This window comes from Podarcis cretensis (genome assembly GCF_951804945.1).
Source record: "Podarcis cretensis genome assembly, chromosome: 14".
Classification (NCBI taxonomy): domain Eukaryota; kingdom Metazoa; phylum Chordata; class Lepidosauria; order Squamata; family Lacertidae; genus Podarcis; species Podarcis cretensis.
In genome coordinates this window covers 28,511,480-28,527,786 of record NC_137183.1, presented here as the reverse complement: position 1 = coordinate 28,527,786, position 16,307 = coordinate 28,511,480, and the positions used below count along the sequence as shown (strand labels likewise).

The following is a 16,307-nucleotide window of genomic DNA, read 5'->3' as shown; positions in this document are numbered from 1 at the left end:
ACTCAGGGGGAATGCGCGTGCTCAGTAAATGCCTACGCCCTCACTTTGCCCGCTTTCTGGGCGCTGCACTGATTGCAGCAGCAGCAGCAGCAGCAGGACAGGCGGTGAGGGTCATTTGCAGCCCCCTCCCATCACCGCTTTGTGAATGAAGACTTGGCTCCGGAAAAGTGCTTTTGAACGATCAGCCTGAGGCTGGAGCAGAGCTTTGTTAAAGTCCAGTAGTGAGGCAGCCAGAAATTCAACAGGTGCAGCTCCTCCCCAACACACACTTTGGAGTGCCTTATGTCACCCAGCTGCCAAAACCATATTTCATTTTATTTAAAAAGTTCAGTTTCCAGAGAAAGTAAACAAAGTAACTTGAATACTTATTTCATGCCCAGAACATGTCAAGTTACAGGTAGGTAGCCGTGTTGGTCTGCCATAGTCAAAACAAAATAAAAGAAAAAAAATTCCTTCCAGTAGCACCTTAAAGACCAACTAAGTTAGTTCTAGGTATGAGCTTTCGTGTGCATGCGCACTTCTTCAGAACATGTCAAGTAATTGAGACTGTGGGTTCCTGAGGAAGTGCAGAGTTGCATTTCCCCTCTTCTGCAGGATACAGCGCCTGTGCAGCAGCAGAGGGTGGCAAGTGTGGCAGGAAGATTCAAGAACAATCAAGGAAACATTTCAGTGCAGTGTAGTATTAAAATGCTTTATTTGCAGAATACTGTTTGGATTTTTCCCCCAAAATCAAGCACAGCTAGGCGTTCTTTCTGTTTTCCAATGTATGTCTTATCAATACAAAATTGGGTATGGTGCAAGCAAATTTTTATTCTGAAAGTGTGGCCCAGATAAAGTTCGAGAACAACTGCTTTAAGGACTGTCATGTCATGTGCACATGCGAATGTGGTTTAAGCCAGAGACCATTATGCCCCTGGCTCAGCCTCTTTTGCCATTCAAAATAGATTTTTTTAACATAAAAACCCTCCTCCTACAAATTTGCTAAGTTCTAATGTAGAGCACTGGTGGGTGTGGGGAGTGGCAGGATTCCACAATGATATGTTTTTACCCCCACCCCCCACCCCAATGGCAACAGGGTCCTCCTGCCTTCACATTCTCTCTGCAGTGAGGCTCTCTGGCTTGCTCAGCACTTGAAAGCTGGCAGGGCACAAACTTGTGTTTATCATCCAAGGTGGCCTTCTTAGAAACTGCTACTGGGGTCGTCCTGCCTGAACTTCCGTCTAGTTTCCCCCGTGCCTTACTACCTTGCTTGATATCAAACCAATTTCATGCCAGCCGCCTTGTACACTCTCTCTACAACACAGACCACAGAGAGAGCAAGGCAAGGGCTAACATGGCTGAAACACCTCCAACACATATTTGCACACTGAAGAGGACATTCGTTTTAAAAACACCAGCTTGGCAGCACACCCTGCCTGTCCCCCACTCAACCCCCTTCTGTAGCCTATGTATTTCGTTCTAATATTACCCCCTCCTCCTCCACCACCAGGTAACCATTTCTTTCCAGGAAACGTAAGAAAGTTTATTTATGCTCCAAGAGGTGTACTGATGATTACTTCCCAGCTTCACGGGTCAAAATCAGGAGGGTTGCCATGCATGTCAGCAGGTCTGGCTCCTGTGCTGATAAAAGCAGCAAGATGTGGGCGATGGAGAAGAGAAGCATTCAGTCGGGAAGTGGCACAACCTCCTGTTATGCCAAAGCACAGGAGGCCAGTGATTTCCTCCCCCCTCTTTCTGAGCAGCTAGTGACTGTCACCCGTGCAAATCAGGAGAGGGCAGAGACTGTAAACCAGGCTAGCTTCTTGTTTTGCTTTTTTCCTGGTGGGGCTCCTGCACCCTAAAGAGCTCCACAAGGTATAGGCATGTTGCAATTTCCAGAATGGGAAGGAAGCACACAGGTAAAGATCTGCCTGTGAATTTCACCTGCCCTGCATCAAGTTAAAGAAGATGCCATCTTGGTTGAGTCCCAGAGGATCTGCGCTCTCTGTTGCCTTGCTGCCTGTCTCCATTTGGCCCAGGAGGGTGGGGGTCCTGACTGACTCCAGCTACAAAAGCTGAGGCTGCTGGGAAGGTGTGGGTATGCATCATGGCTTTTGGGAGAGGCTTGGGGAGTAGTGGTTGGTTCTCGCCCCCACTTACAGCTGTGGGACGGCATGACAACACCCCTACCCCATGGCATTAATGTGGAGAAGCAGCTGGGACAGCGTCCCGGGGTCCTTGCAGCACCAACAAGCATTCCCCTCTGCCCCATTGCCTCACAGAGCTCCAGGGCACCTCTTTGGGGGATCTTTCACCAAAGCGTGCTTTCCCAAGCCGTAAATCACTTTACTGAATATATAACTTGATTTAGGTTCAACTATTCGTTTCTCGCAACATTTTTTTAAAAAAACGCATATATTTAAAAAGGCGTCTTGGTTGAGAATTAAAAGAAATCCTAGCTCCAGGCCTGGAATGCTAAGGGACCATGGAGTCAGTTGAAACAGCTCTTGGAGATGGGCACCCTTAGAGTAAAAGCATGTGAGGGGGGTTGATACTATAGTTGCCCCCCCCCAACCATCTGCATGGTCCATTCCACAAGTTTCAAGACACTTCCGGGATTCTTATTCCGGCCATCTTTGTTCCCAGGAAAGCGATGGCTCAGGCCTGTTCTTCCTTCAGCCACTGGAGCAGCTGAGGCACATAGTAGGTGATGATGATATCAGCCCCTGGAAAGAGAATAGTTTCCTTCTTTAAAAAAGGACCCACAGTTTATTTGCAAATGCCTTCCCTCAATTTATTCTGCTTGCCTCCCAAAGGTCTGAGGGCAGTCCCTATTAATTCATCTGCTTTTAGTCTCTTTCATCACCTCTCTCCATCCTCCTCATGCTGCTTGTGGAAATCCAATGAAGCTGAAAGTTGGAAGATTGGGGACAGATAAGAGAAAGTGCTTCATCGCGCAAGGCAGGGCCAAACTCTGGAACGCGCTCCCCCAGGAGCCAGCAATGGCCACCAAATTGGATGGCTTTAAGAGAGGATCAGAAAAGTTGTGGAGGAGAAGGCAATCTATCAGTGGCTAGTAGCCACAATGGCATGTCTCTGAGTCCCACCTGCTGCAGGGGCAGGGGCGGTCCCACGAGGGGCAAAATTGCTGCTGCACAGGCTGTGTTGTGCTTGTGGGCGTCCCACCGAGCAGGCATGTGGTTGGATCAAGGATGAACCTTTGGCCTGATCCAGCTGCAGGGCCCTTCTTATTGTCAGTTTTGCATTTTGTGGTACAGAAAGTATTGGTTTACAGTGTAGAGATCTTTCCTGTTCCAACTGATTCAAGAGGGTTCTACAAGCTTCTCTGTGTGATACAAGCTGGAAGTTTCCAGCTAACAAGCAAGCTTCTATTCTGCCTACAAACAGGCAGAAGGTTCCTGATGTTTGGGTTATTTCTTCAGAGAAGCTGAGCAACTGGTTTAAACTGGTTCTGTTAACTCTTTCACTCAAGGTCATGCTGACTATAATAATAAAGCCAGAAGGAGCCTGGGTTTCATTTTCTGTCTCTCTTTCCTTCTGGTTTGGTGTTCTGTATATAGTATGCCAAGTATTAAGGTCTTATTGTAAGTTTAAGTTAGGTTTGCTGCAACTGGATTTCTTATAGACTATGCCGAAGATGTATGGATTTGTGACTGTTATGCTGATTTGCCCTCAGTAGTAAACTCTGCTGGATGAAGTTCTTTGCCTCTGAGTTATTTGGAATCCTGCAACATGTTTTAAGTTTTTACTCTGCTTACTGTACGTTGCGGTCTGCTCTGTATCGATATGGAGCAGAATCAATGGAACCCATCTGCCCAGCATTCCTGATGTCAGTACTTACTGTAACCCCATCTGATGGAAAGCTCTTAAGGGCATCCCATGAAAGGTTTTGAGACCTGGGAAGGAGGCCAGGGAAAGTACCCCTTTTGCCATAGGGCATGTCTTTCCCTGTGACACGGCAGCCCCCTCCACACACACACCCAATCCCCTCCCTCTCTCACCTGCTCTTCTGAATGCAGTCATGGCCTCCATCACCACAGCCTTCAGGTCAAAGGCCCCAGCTTGCGCTCCGTGCCACAACATGGCAAACTCTCCAGAGACGTGGTAGACGGCCAGCGGGTGGTTTGGATGCTGTAAAAACACAGGTGCACATCAGCCGAGACAGATGCCTTTCCCCTTTGCTCAGCCAAGATGGTGCCAAGGCCCACCCAGTGGGGGTGGGTCTCTCCCCTCCCACACATTCCGGGGAGCAGGGAGCTTACCTTTTCCTTCACCTCCCGCACAAGATCAAGGTAAGGCATTCCTGGCTTGACCATCAGCATGTCTGCTCCCTCCCGCACGTCTCGGTCCTGGCAGGGGATGGCCACATACAGAGAAAAGGCACACAACAGAGCGAGTTGGAAAAGGTTCAGAAAAGGGAAACCAAAATGATCGAGGGGTCGAGCAATCAACAGGTTGCAATGTAGGGGACTTCTGAGTTTCGAGCAAAGGCAAGGAAGAGGCAACATGACAGAATTTTACAAAACTGTACCTGGCATGTGAAGGAAAGTTTTGTTTCTGCACATCAGAAAACATTGCATTCTGACTCGTTCTTAGTCTGACCTGTTCTTAGTGCTTGGTTGACCACATTTACAAATGAATGCTGTATATTAATCACCGAGTAATTGTTTAAGTCTTGCCATATTAATCACTAGTAATAGTTTAACAAGGAGGCTTTCACGCCTGCCCAGTTCTGTGTTCCCTTCCCCAGCCTTTGGTTTATTGATGATTAATGCCTATATGCAACCCTTGTATTGTATTTGTGTTGACCAATCAGCAACAAGCACATATGTGGCAATGCTGTAATATTCAATAAAAGAGACTCCTCGAGACATGCTCGAGAGGATGCCTCCCAGATGACACCTGCTACTCGTCTGTCGTTTATTCCAACCCAACAGGCATGGGAAAAGCTCCTTTTGAGTTTCCAAATAAGGCAGTTTCCTCCCCACCCCCCCATGCTTCATATTACGTTTAGGATTAGAATATGTTGAATTGGAAAGTAAGCTTATTTGGCTACATTTCAAGGATGCCGAACTAGCTCAATCCTATATGCTCACGGTTCATTCCAGCCCTGCATACAAACTATACATTTAAATCACATGACTTAAAAGCACATGGCTTTAAGGTGGATAGACAAGCTGGAGAATGTGAAGAGGTGGGCAACCAAAATGAACAAGGGTCTGGAAACCAAGCCTATTGAGGGATGGTGGTGATGTTTAGCCTGGTAAAGGGGAGTCTGAGAAGAGATACGAGAGCCACCTTCAAATATCTGAAGGGCCGTCACAAGGAAAATGGAGCTAGCTTGTTTTCTGCTGCCCCAGAAGGTAGGGCCTGAACCAATGGGTTCAAATAACCAGAAGGGAGCGTCTGATGGAGAAAAAACAGAGCCGTTTAACAGCTGAATGGACAGCCTTGGAAGGTGGTGAACTCTCCTTCACAGGTGGTTTTTAAGCACAGGTTGGATGGCCATCTGCATTGCAGGGGGTTGGATGAGATGGTACTAGTTCCTGGAAACCACAGTGAGGGGAGAGGGCTCTTGTGCTCGGATCCTGCTTGCAGGTTTTCGCACAGGTACCTGGTTGGCCCCTGTGAGAACAGGGTGCTGGGGTACAGGGGCCACCAGCCTCATCCTGCAGGCTCTTCTTATGCTATGGCAGACAGGCATAAGGAGGGAGAATGGAGGCCTCGCTGGCAACTGCTTCAAACCAGGCCAGACCCTGGAGCCATCCGTGCTGCAGTTCTGATGCAGGTCAGCTTCAGGGGCTACAGTCCAAGGAGCTTTTTATTTGCTACCATTTGATCACTGGGGTGGGAGAGAGGCCACGGGAGGAGAAAGCCAAGCCTCTGCCCTCCAAAGCGGATTCTGCACGCAGATCAAGCTGCCCAAGGGTGGCTCGCTCTGGCTGCCTTCCAGGCGCTCTCTGGGGGAACTTCAGTCGAACCTCAGACTTGATAACAGCTCAAGAGCACAGCCCACCACCGAGGCAGGAGCCAGGGACAGGCCACTTCAGAGCCCAGCGAGAGTCTGGTTTTGCCGCAGCACCTTGAGGTGGGCTGTTCCTGAGGAACTGGGGCAGGTCAAGGAGGAACGAAGAACGCGCAGAGAGGCCTGGAGGTCACTGGAGCCAAGGTAGAGCCCCCTAAGCAGCAGGCTCAGCCTTAATCCCTGTTTCTCAGATGCACTAAATCCACTAAGAGGATCGCTGTGTTGAGTTGAAGGGAAGTCTGGGTTCATCCCACCAGCAGTGTCCTTCTCCTCTTCCACCCCCAGTAGTGCCTTCCCCCTGGTGTTCACAGCTGGAAGCTAAGATGGTAAGAATCACACAACTGTAGAGTCTTTGCCCCCCCCCCAAGATTCATCTAGTCCAACCCCCTGAAATAAAGGAATCACAGCTAGTGATTTTGCACAGAATCGCACAATGGGAAGTGGAAAGGACCCCAAAGGGTCCAACCCTGTGCAATGGCCACCCGACCTCTGCTTAAAAACTTCCAAGGAAGAAGCATTCGGCTCCTCCTGTGGGGGTCTGTTCCCTTTCAGGGAATGGGGGGGGGGTGACTCACCACAGCCCGCAAGGCCAAGCCCCGCGACCCTGGAGGGAGCTGGTAACACCGCCGGTCTCCAAAAGCAGGCTTGGACTGGGCTGCATCTCTGCATGGAACCAGAAAGAAGGACAAAAAAGGATCGAGCCTGTGAAATCACCCATGAGACCTCCAAGTAGTGATTGCGGGCAGCCTTTGGTTTACCAGATGTACACTGAAACACACCTCCCATTAGCCCCAGAAAGAATAGCCAAGGCCAGGGCGGGTGGGACTTGCAGCCCAGAAACACCTGCTGGGCCACAAACCCCTGCAATTCGCCCTCCCCTCCCCTCCCCTCCCAAGGGCTGATACAGTGTAAGTCGCCTCGCCTCAAAATGGATATTGCAGATCTGGAGAAGGCTGAGAAAACGGTCAGCCAAAACAATCAAGGGGATGAAGCGCCTCCCCTAAGAGGAAAGGCCGCAGCCTTGGGGACTTTTTAGTTTGGAGAAAAAACAGGAAAGAGATGACATGGCAGAACTTTGCCATGTCCTGGTGTGGACAGAGGGAGGTTATTTCTCCCTCTCTCTCCTCCCTCTCTCCTTGCGCTAGAATGACTTCCAGCGAAGCTGAACATTGGAAGATTCAAGACGGAAAAAGGAAAGTTCCGTAGTTAATCTATGGAACTCCCTCCTGCAGAAGGCAGCCAGGGCCACCAAAATGGATAGCTTTAAAAGAAGATTAGATAAACTCATGGAGGAGGGGTAGCTCGAGGCAGCCATGCTTCTGAATCCAAGTTTCTGGAAACCATGGGTAGGGAGTACGCCCTGGTGTTCAAATACAGCTTGTGGGTTTCAGTCATTGTGAAAACAGGATGCTGGACTAGATGCTGGACTAGCCATTGTCCTGACCCAGCCTCACGGCTCTTCTCATTTTCTCACCTGAAGGGGCCGTAGAAGCAGGAAGCAAACTTGGCGCTGTAGCTCAGGACGGATACCTGCAGCCGACACGGAGGAAAGGTGAGAGAGGTTTGCTGTCTAAAGGGCTTTTTAAAAAAACCCACACAGGCTCTCCTGCCCCCTGCCTGCCAGGCCCCTCACAATCTCTCCTGAAGGGGCACAGGGAGGGAATCACATCCATTCCCCTCCACCCCTAATCTGTGGCCCTGCAGGCCCATCAAGATAAGTCGTTGCCATGGCAACCTCAGAGGGCCTCCGGTCGGCCTAGTAAAGGCACCACGACCCTGGAGGGCTCTGTGAGGAGGTCTGCCAAGGGAGGGTGCGGGCTCGTCCCTGGCTCACCTTGTTGCCCAAGTCGTTGGAGACCAAGGCCTGCTTGATGGCGCCAATGTGCCCGTCCATCATGTCCGAGGGGGCCACGATATGGCATCCTGGAGGAGGAAGATGGGTGATGGCTCAGGGGAGCTGAGGGTGGACCACCGCCAGGGACAGGCTGGCAAAGAGGAGCGGTGGGAGGCACCAGCCAGGGAACCCTCAAGGGAACTCCCAGAGGAGGAAGGCTCAGAGCCGGGGGATTGGTGGTGGGACATAGAGGAGAGGTTGGAGGGAGAAGATTGGTGGGAGAAGGTGTCAGATGCTGAGGGGGAAACAGGGTTTGGTGAGCAGGGAGAAACGGTGACAGGGAGCAGTTCAGACTCTGAGGCTGAAGCAGAGGAGGGGCATCAAGAGGTTGCTGAAGAACCCGGGGAGTCTCTCTCTCCTGCTGCAACAAGCTCCCCTCCCGCTGGTCTCCAATAGCATGCAGGAGGGCAGAACAGAGGCCAGAGGTGTGTAAACACAGTCTGAGACTGCTTGGGAAATTTCTGCGAGAGGAGGAGCCTTAAGAGTGGTAGAAGGCAGGGACCTTCCATCCTGGCACCTGCTCCATAGGGGCAAGACCTGCTGGGAAAGGTTTACTGTATACCATCTCCTAGAATAAAGAGTTAACTTCATTGGCATCAGAGATTTGCATCCTTTCTTGCTGACTTGCATCTGACTCCAGCCCTGATAGACCGCCAGCTTCCCCAGGGGCCCACCTACCACACAAAAGGAGCCACCCAGCCCAAGCAACCTCAGAGGAGCCATGCTCAATCAGGGCAAAGGCCTCTTTCCTCACCCAGCAAGAGCCCCCAAACAGCTGCCATTCCAAGGTAGGCTGCCTCTGAACCTGGAGGTTCTGCTTAATGTCATAACCAAGAGTTGCCTCCCCTCAGAGTGTTGCTCTAACCCAACTTTTACACTCCCTCAGCTAAACAGCCGCTGCCACTTCCTGCAGCAAAGACACCTGTCTTTCAGTCTCACGTCCGTCTGGAGTGTCATTCCTGTGGCACCTGCGCAGTGCCGCTGATGGGGCTTGGCAGCCAACTGTGCTCTCACCTGCCTTGGCATAGGCCAGAGCCACCTCAGCCAGCCTCTGGCAGCTGGTCTCATTCTGGAGGGTGCCATCTTCCCGAAGAATGCCTGAAAGGGCAAGGGCAGCGGTCAAGATTCTGGGGGTCCAATTTCTCCCTGTTCCACCCCCCAACAGACACACATACGGTCCCCCAAATTCCACTGGTGTTCACGAGGACTCTTGGAAGCAAACACCAGAAGCAAACCAGGAAAACCTTGTTTCACCCATGCGTTGTTTAAAAAGTGTGCTATAGTGAAGTAATAGCAGCCATATTTCAAGAGAGATAAAAAAGGGCGGGAGGAGCCTGAGGAGGCCTGCAAGAGGCACAGCATCAATGCACTGAACAGATCTTGCTTCCCTTACATCCCACAAAAAAAAAACCTGGAGACCCAGATTTGGGAAACCCTGATTTAATGCAATACACATGGCAGAATTTGAGGGGCTTTCCCTCTCCCCTATGACAAGAAGAGGGGGTCCGGCTCCTGCTCCCCTCTGGCAGCACTTACCACAGTGCCCGTGGGAGGTGTAAGGGCACAGGCAGACGTCGCAGGCGATCAGCAGCTCAGGGAACAAGGCACGGATCGTGGCAATGGCCTGGATCACGGGGGTGTCCTTGGCATCGGCCGCAGATCCACGCTCGTCCTGCGGCGGGGGAGGGGAGGGGGGCAGGCAGGAGGAAGTTGGTTAAACTGCAGCCAGCAACATGGTAAGTGGGGCTGGAGCTCAGCAGCCAGGTGCAGGATTTGTGGATGGAGGCTAATCTAATTTAACATATGACTGAAACCGCCAGGGTGCCTCCACCCCCTTTACCCACCTTGACGGCTCGGCTTGGGACCCCAAAAATCAGAATGGACTTCAGGCCATCAGCCACAAGGGGACGTAGCATCTCCTCCAGCCTGTTGACCCCATAACTGGGGGGGGGGGGCAGAGAGAGATAGAGAGACCAAAGGAGGTTGATGAGCAAAGCGATAGGGTCACATAGGCACTGAGAAGCTGCTGCCCCCCACCCCCGGAGGGACCCCACATCTCAGCAAATGGCATGGATCAAGCACACTGCCTTAGTAAGGAAAGTGCGGCTGCTGGATCAGCCCCAAGCAGCTCCCTCTAGTCCTCTGTCTGGTTCTAGCAGAAGCCCCCTCCGCTCCGGTTATTTGCCTCCACCACCTGGCAGTTTTAAGGTATGCTGCCTCGGGACGTGGACGTTCCACTTAGTTTTTCATCAGGCATGCCAGGTCAACAGGTAAGAGCGCCCACTGCACCAGGGGGCAACCAGACTGGAAGCCTGGCAAGCAGGAGAGGATGGCAGCCCTGGGCCCCTGTTCACTGCTCCCCGCTCCTCAGACAGTGGCATCACTGGAACACAGCTCCTGAAGCTGCAAGTTGTGTCACGCAATGATTGAAAGCCCCATGCATTCTCTCTTCTTCTTCTTTTTGAAAATAGTTTGTATTAGGTTTTCAAGAAGATGAAACTGCAGAAGCAGAGAAGTTGTCTGTTGGCTTAAGCAGGCCAATTCCATTGCATTACACTGCTGTGTTTCTCCCCACTCAAGGTACACAGAACCACTATAGGAAATATCCCTTCCTCCTCAGGCCTGTGTCAGGTTTAGGGCAGTTCTCCACATACGCCAAGGGGGCGCAAAACCACCATCAAAATAATAGTAAAACCTACCGTATTTTTTGCTCTATAAGACTCACTTTTCCCCTCCTAAAAAGTAAGGGGAAATGTGTGTGCGTCTTATGGAGCGAATGCAGGCTGTGCAGCTATCCCAGAAACCAGAACAACAAGAGGGATCGCTGCTTTCACTTCTGGGATTCAGAATATTTTTTTTCTTCTTTCACTCCTCCAAAAACTAGGTGCGTCCTGTGGTCTGGTGCGTCTTATAGAGCGAAAAATACGGTATGTTTATAAGGGGACTTACTGAGGAGAAACGCAACTCTACCAAAAGGAATTATTGTATGAAAATAAGAAAGGGAAGGCACAATATTTTGTCCTCCCTCAGGACACCAGATTACAAAAATCCCGCCCCTGGTCAGACCAGCTGCTTCCCTTGGAGAAACCTTCTCAGGTCAAAGCCACAGCCCCACAGAGCAGCAAAGGCTCCCAAGCCATGAGAAGGCCAGGGCGGGCACAGCACTCTGTCCCCCCAGCCCAACGAGTGGGCCGGGGCCTTGGGGTGGACCTTGTTATCTCTCATCTCCAAGTTGCAACCGCAACAAAAGAGCTTTTATCTCGGGAAGGCACGGTGGGGTGGAGGCAAACATCAGCTTCTGGCTCTGCCCATCGGGAGCCCTTATCTCACGGGACCCAGAGAAGTCTGGGGCAAAGGCAGCTGGAAACATAAGCACATTCCTGTCCTTCTGCAGGGGTTTGAGCTGCATTGACTCAGGCAGGCAATATGGGGAAGAAAAAATGAACAGAGGTTTGTATACAGAAAGTGCCGACTTCAGCTCCGCACCCCCAGGACTTCTGTAATGGGGCTTTCAGGTAGGACTGGGGAGCTGCCTCCCCACCCGCTGCCCCCAGCTTCTCCCCAAGACCCTCTCAAGAATCAACAATGCTGGGCCAGGCAGATCCAGGGTTGGCTCAGCGTAAGGCAGTTCCCTATATTTTGAAGTGTTCACTCACCGGGCTTGACCAGGCAGGCTGGCAATGGGCTCCACGGCATCTGGGCTGTCCCTGAAAAAGTTAAACAGGGGAAGTGGGAGCTGGAGAGGATCCTGGCAGCGAGGTCGGCAGACCCAGCGCAGCCAGAGATAGGCTCAGCGCCAAGGGACATTCCTTTGCCGTCACCTGACAGTGCCATCGTTGTTTGAAGCCTGCAGCCCCCAGGAAAACAGAGGGCTGCCAACCACCCCCAAAACCAGGAATAGGAGGTTTTCTAGGTTGGGAGACTTTGTGCCCCAAGAGAAGGCGGGGCTGCAGTTTGCTAAAAGGCAGAATAGAAGAGAACCCCAGGCATCAGTCAGAACTGTGGCTAATAGCCAGGGATCAGGAAGGGCCAAACTAAGCTGTTATCCCACCCCCACCCCCCGTCACAAGCTCACAAGGTGGCTGTAGGCAAGCCATGGTCCCTCAGCCCCTGACCACCCTACAAATATGGAGTTAAGGATACTGCCCTGCCCTGTGGGATGACCAAATGCTAACATTAATAGTTATTATTATTATTACTTATTAAATTTGTATACTGCCCAATGCCCGCAGGTCTCAGGGCGGTTCACAACACCAAATTGCAACACAAAAACACAAACTGCACGATAAAAATAAGAAGAAAAGCAAACCAATAATCCCCCTCCATGCAACAGATTTAAAAGGGCATCAGATGCCTGTCAGCCAAAGGCCTGGTTAAAGAGGAACATTTTCACCTGGCGCCTAAAGGTGTACCAGGAAGGTGCCAGGCGGGAGTTGAGGACGTCAGAAAAGACCCAACTGGCTCAGACCCAGCAGGGACCAACTAACCCAAGCCGGACACCCCAGTTAGGAAATGGCTGAGAGACTCACGTCACAAAGATGGGGTAGATGAGGTTGGCTGCGCGGAAGCTAGCGGCCGTCGCCTGCCACAAGCGGAGGGTGGGGTGAAAGTAGCCACTGTGCAAGAGGGACTCAGCCTGCATCTCAAGGTCTCGCCAGTCGCTGGGTCACGGGAGGAAACGGCTCTGGAAAGCAGAGAGGCAGCGGCAGTTTTAGAGGGGTGACTGCTGCCGGGGGTGCCACTGCCCAGGCACCACAGAGGACTCTGGGAGATGCCCCCTATGTATGCCCAATTCCTGGTGCAAGTGACGGCCATGCAAAGAAATGAGAGTAACATCAAGCAAGTGCAGAGCGCAACCCCAACCCCACTGATCAGCCACAATTGGTCTGAGTATGCCTGGTACTAGGTGAAAGGAAGGACAACGTAACTTAGAGGGAAATCTGAGGCCTGGCAGGGCACCTCTTTGTGTTGTAGGAGTCTACACATCTGAATCCCAGCAGCTGGAAACTGCAGAAGGGGAGAGTGCAGCCCTTACACTCAGATCCCGCTTCCCATAATGAGCATATGGCCTGCCAACTGTGAGAACAGAAGGCTGGATGAGCTGAGTCCCTTTGGGCCAGGCTCTTCTTATGGAGCCTCTAGGTGCAGGGGCAGTCTATCTGGATTTATAAGGTTCTCAGGGGCCCCTAGGGATGCAGGTGGCACTGTGGGTTAAACCACAGAGCCTAGGACTTGCCAATCAGAAGGTCGGCAGTTCGAATCCCCGCGACAGGGTGAGCTCCCGTTGTTCGATCCCTGCTCCTGCCAACCTAGCAGTTCGAAAGCACAAAGTGCAAGTAGATAAATAGGTACCGCTCCGGTGGGAAGGTAAATGGCATTTCCGTGCGCTGCTCTGGTTCGCCAGAAGCGGCTTAGTCATGTTGGCCACATGACCTGGAAGCTGTACACCGGCTCCCTCAGCCAGTAAAGTGAGATGAGCGCTGCAACCCCAGAGTCGGTCATGACTGGACCTAATGGTCAGGGGTCCCTTTACCTTTACAGGGGCCCCTGGTAGAACTGGATGGTGGGCTAGGTGGGCCCTCTTGGGTCTCACCCAAAGAGCCTCAGGGCTCTTCCTGTGTTCTCATGAAAGAGCATTCTTTAGGGATTAAAAACCTGCTCCCTTTACTTCGAAGGAGTATTTGGATTTTTGTCGGCGGTTCTGAAAACGAGGAAGACAATCTCTCTCCCTGAAGCCTGGAAGAAGAGGCCGCTTAATAATCTCTCATCTGAGGGTGGCAAATTCCTCTGCAGCAAGATGAAACGGGTTGGGTGGTGCAATTGGCCCACGCATGACATGAGGAGAGGCAGGTTGCCAGAGGCAAGAGCAAAAAGGCAGCTAGGCAGGGCTCTAATCCCGGTGGAGGAGGGCTCTTTTTGGGGCTTCAGTTCAAGCTGCAGTTAAAGCCCAGCAGGTTTATCCGGCCAAAAATCCGCACAGCCCATCGTCCTCCTTTCCACACATCCGCCATCCAGGGGCTTCCAGGGAGCCTTAAGCAGGCCATAAAGGTAACAAGTACTTGAGGATAGACTGACCCTGAGCATGTAAGTCTCACTGAGCAGTCAGGGTAGGTAACGGCAGATCTCCCCTCCTCTGTGCATTTCAAAGCCTCCTAAGGCAGTGGCCGTCACCAGGTATTGTGGCAAGGAGTTCCGTAAGCCACTATTGTGTTGCATTAAAAAAAAAAGTCCTTCCTTTGGGTGCCTGGAACCAAGTCGGATCTGCTGGACCCTGAGCCTGAGCATCGCAAGAGAGCTGATCTCACGTTCACCAGCTCTCTGCAGAAAAAGTTATAAAGGGAACCAGCCCAGGGGGTTCAAACCCCCGTCCCATTCTGCCTGCTGACAACCTTGGGGGTCCAGTCACCTTCTCTGAGCCTAACTCACAATTTAATGAGGACTAGGACTTGGGAGTGACCAGAGTTCAGATCCTGCTCCCTCTCCCAAAAACCAGTCCTTAAGCTCCCTAGGTGACCTTGTTGTATGGGGGAGTGGTTGCCTCTCTCAGCCTAACCCACCTCACAGGGCTGTTGTGAGAATGCAATGCATAAGGGGAGAGGCAGAGAGAGGTTGAGCAAGCCTTGGCCCCCGTGTATGAAGCAATAAGGAAACAGAAGTGCTTGGTTTTAGAAGCTGACCTCCCGCCCAGGTAAAGTCACAGGAGCAGATCTTTTATAAAATGAGTGGAGCTTGAGCTGCAGGGTCCAGAATCCCGAGGGAGCCCCAGAAGCGACTTGAGTCCACATTGCTTTTAAAAACTGGGTCCAGCTGACCCGATTTGAGTCACATGACTCAAATCCATTCATTTCGGGTGGTATCTATTTCGACAGTAGCACAGATGTCGTAAAGGCGGTAAATTGGCCATTCTGCCGAAGAGCGCTTAAATTCTTTCTGCATATTGTCTCCAGAAAATGACTTTGCAACTATCAGGATGTGAAAAAGTAGCTTGAAAAAGTAGAAAAAAGAATGGTAGAATCACAGAATGGTCAAGTTGGAAGGGACCCGAGAGTCATCCGTCCCAATCCCCACAAGGCAGGAACTTTTTGCCCAACGTGGGGCTTGAAAAAAAACTATAAGGCACCGGGTATTTTCATTCATCCCAGTGACTTGGGCGAGTGAGATAACCCAGAACAGCCATTTTAATCAAATCTAAGATGTAGTAGTTAATTAAAACAAATAAAAATGCAGCGATCTGCAGAAGGTCAGAGCGGAGACTCATTGCTTAAGGGCCCCCCAGCCCAGTTCGAACTTCAGGGCCCCCCATAGGTCCGCCACGGCCCAGCGGGCCATTGCAGCCCGCAGCCACTTCCTTCCGCTTTCTGGAGCCCGAGGATCTGCCGGCGCAAAGCTCAGATCCAGCCCCCTCCCCCTGCCCGGGAAGGCGATCCTCACCTGCTTCTTCTGCCGCGGCTCGCTCACGCGGGAGCAGTCAGCTGTTTTCCCGGCAGCCCTCGCGGGAAGCCACTTCGTTTGCATAGCCACACCCCCCAGAAAAAACCTCAGCGCGTCCGCGAGCGAAGCAATACGCTCCTCCCCCGCTTGGGCGGCCGCGCCTCCTGCTCGCAAATGCCAGGACTGGGTGGGTTCAATGGCGGACCTACATTCTGGGGGGCGCTGACTCCATTTGGCAGCTTCTTGTCACCAGCAAGCAACAAAGACGTCAAATCCTTGGGGCCCTGGATGCCCGACCACCCACAGATTTCGGTGCCAGGGCCATGCACGCTGCATGGCACCCACGGCCGCGGTTGAGCGCAGTGAAGGTGTCTTTCTGGTGCTGTAGATTATTATTTCTGCGGTAAAGCTGTGAGAGACCCTCCTGTCAGTCTCTGCCTTTGCATCCCTGCCAGTCAGCGGATGAATGAAGGGCAGAGCTAATGCCCCGTCTTTTGCTACCTAATTGCCAGCCTAGCCAGCCTGGGATTCTGCAAGAGTTTTTAATTGCTGGTTTGTGACATGTAGCAGCAGCAGCAGCAGCACGGTCTTTCTTTCAACCCATCCGACTCTGGTACTTGTTATTAACCTTCATGTTATGCCTCAAGCAAAGCAGAAAGTAGGGAAATTATAATGCTGATTAAGAATGAACACACATATATATCGAACAAAGCAACATAATAAAAATAATAGATCTACAAGTACAGTGATATTTTGGTTTACAACCATAATCCGTTTTGGAGGTCTGATTGTAAACCAAAGCAGGTTGTAACCCAAGGTGTGCTTTCGCCAGTGGGGCCTTCCCCCAAAAATTGGTTGTAATAAAAAAAAAATGGGTTGTAATAAAAAAAAAGGACACACACTTCCGGGTTTGACGTGGTTGTAATCCAAAACGGTTGTAATCCAAAGCAGTTGCAA

At 51.5% G+C, this 16,307-nt stretch overlaps 1 protein-coding gene and 1 long non-coding RNA gene across 2 annotated transcripts; one reads left to right on the top strand and one right to left on the bottom strand.

Moving 5' to 3' along the window:
• Window positions 1–83: 83 nt before the first annotated feature.
• On the top strand, window positions 84–1,052 carry LOC307202804. The gene is made up of 2 exons (XR_013833012.1): window positions 84–401; window positions 546–1,052. It is a non-coding gene; the product is annotated as an uncharacterized lncRNA (long non-coding RNA).
• On the bottom strand, window positions 671–15,441 carry ALAD (aminolevulinate dehydratase). Its single transcript, XM_079953043.1, has 12 exons — window positions 15,351–15,441; window positions 12,449–12,603; window positions 11,576–11,626; window positions 9,764–9,860; window positions 9,456–9,591; window positions 8,934–9,017; window positions 7,860–7,948; window positions 7,500–7,555; window positions 6,601–6,688; window positions 4,263–4,349; window positions 4,002–4,131; window positions 671–2,705 (listed from the first exon to the last, which is right to left on the bottom strand). Exons 2-12 carry the CDS (start codon window positions 12,559–12,561, stop codon window positions 2,638–2,640), a joined length of 999 nt encoding a protein of 332 aa, XP_079809169.1. The 5' UTR covers window positions 12,562–12,603; window positions 15,351–15,441; the 3' UTR covers window positions 671–2,637.
• Window positions 15,442–16,307: the final 866 nt, after the last annotated feature.

What these genes read in the sequence shown, in the direction of transcription:
- ALAD (XM_079953043.1), bottom strand. Translation starts at nt 12,561, where the DNA reads ATGCAGGCTGAGTCCCTCTTGCACAGTGGCTACTTTCACCCCACCCTC. An exon ending in ATCTACCCCATCTTTGTGAC is followed by an intron (nt 11,627 to 12,448) that starts GTGAGTCTCTCA and finishes TAACTTTTTCAG; the next exon opens with GGACAGCCCAGATGCCGTGG. An exon ending in AGCCTGCCTGGTCAAGCCCG is followed by an intron (nt 9,861 to 11,575) that starts GTGAGTGAACAC and finishes CCCCCCCCCCAG; the next exon opens with TTATGGGGTCAACAGGCTGG.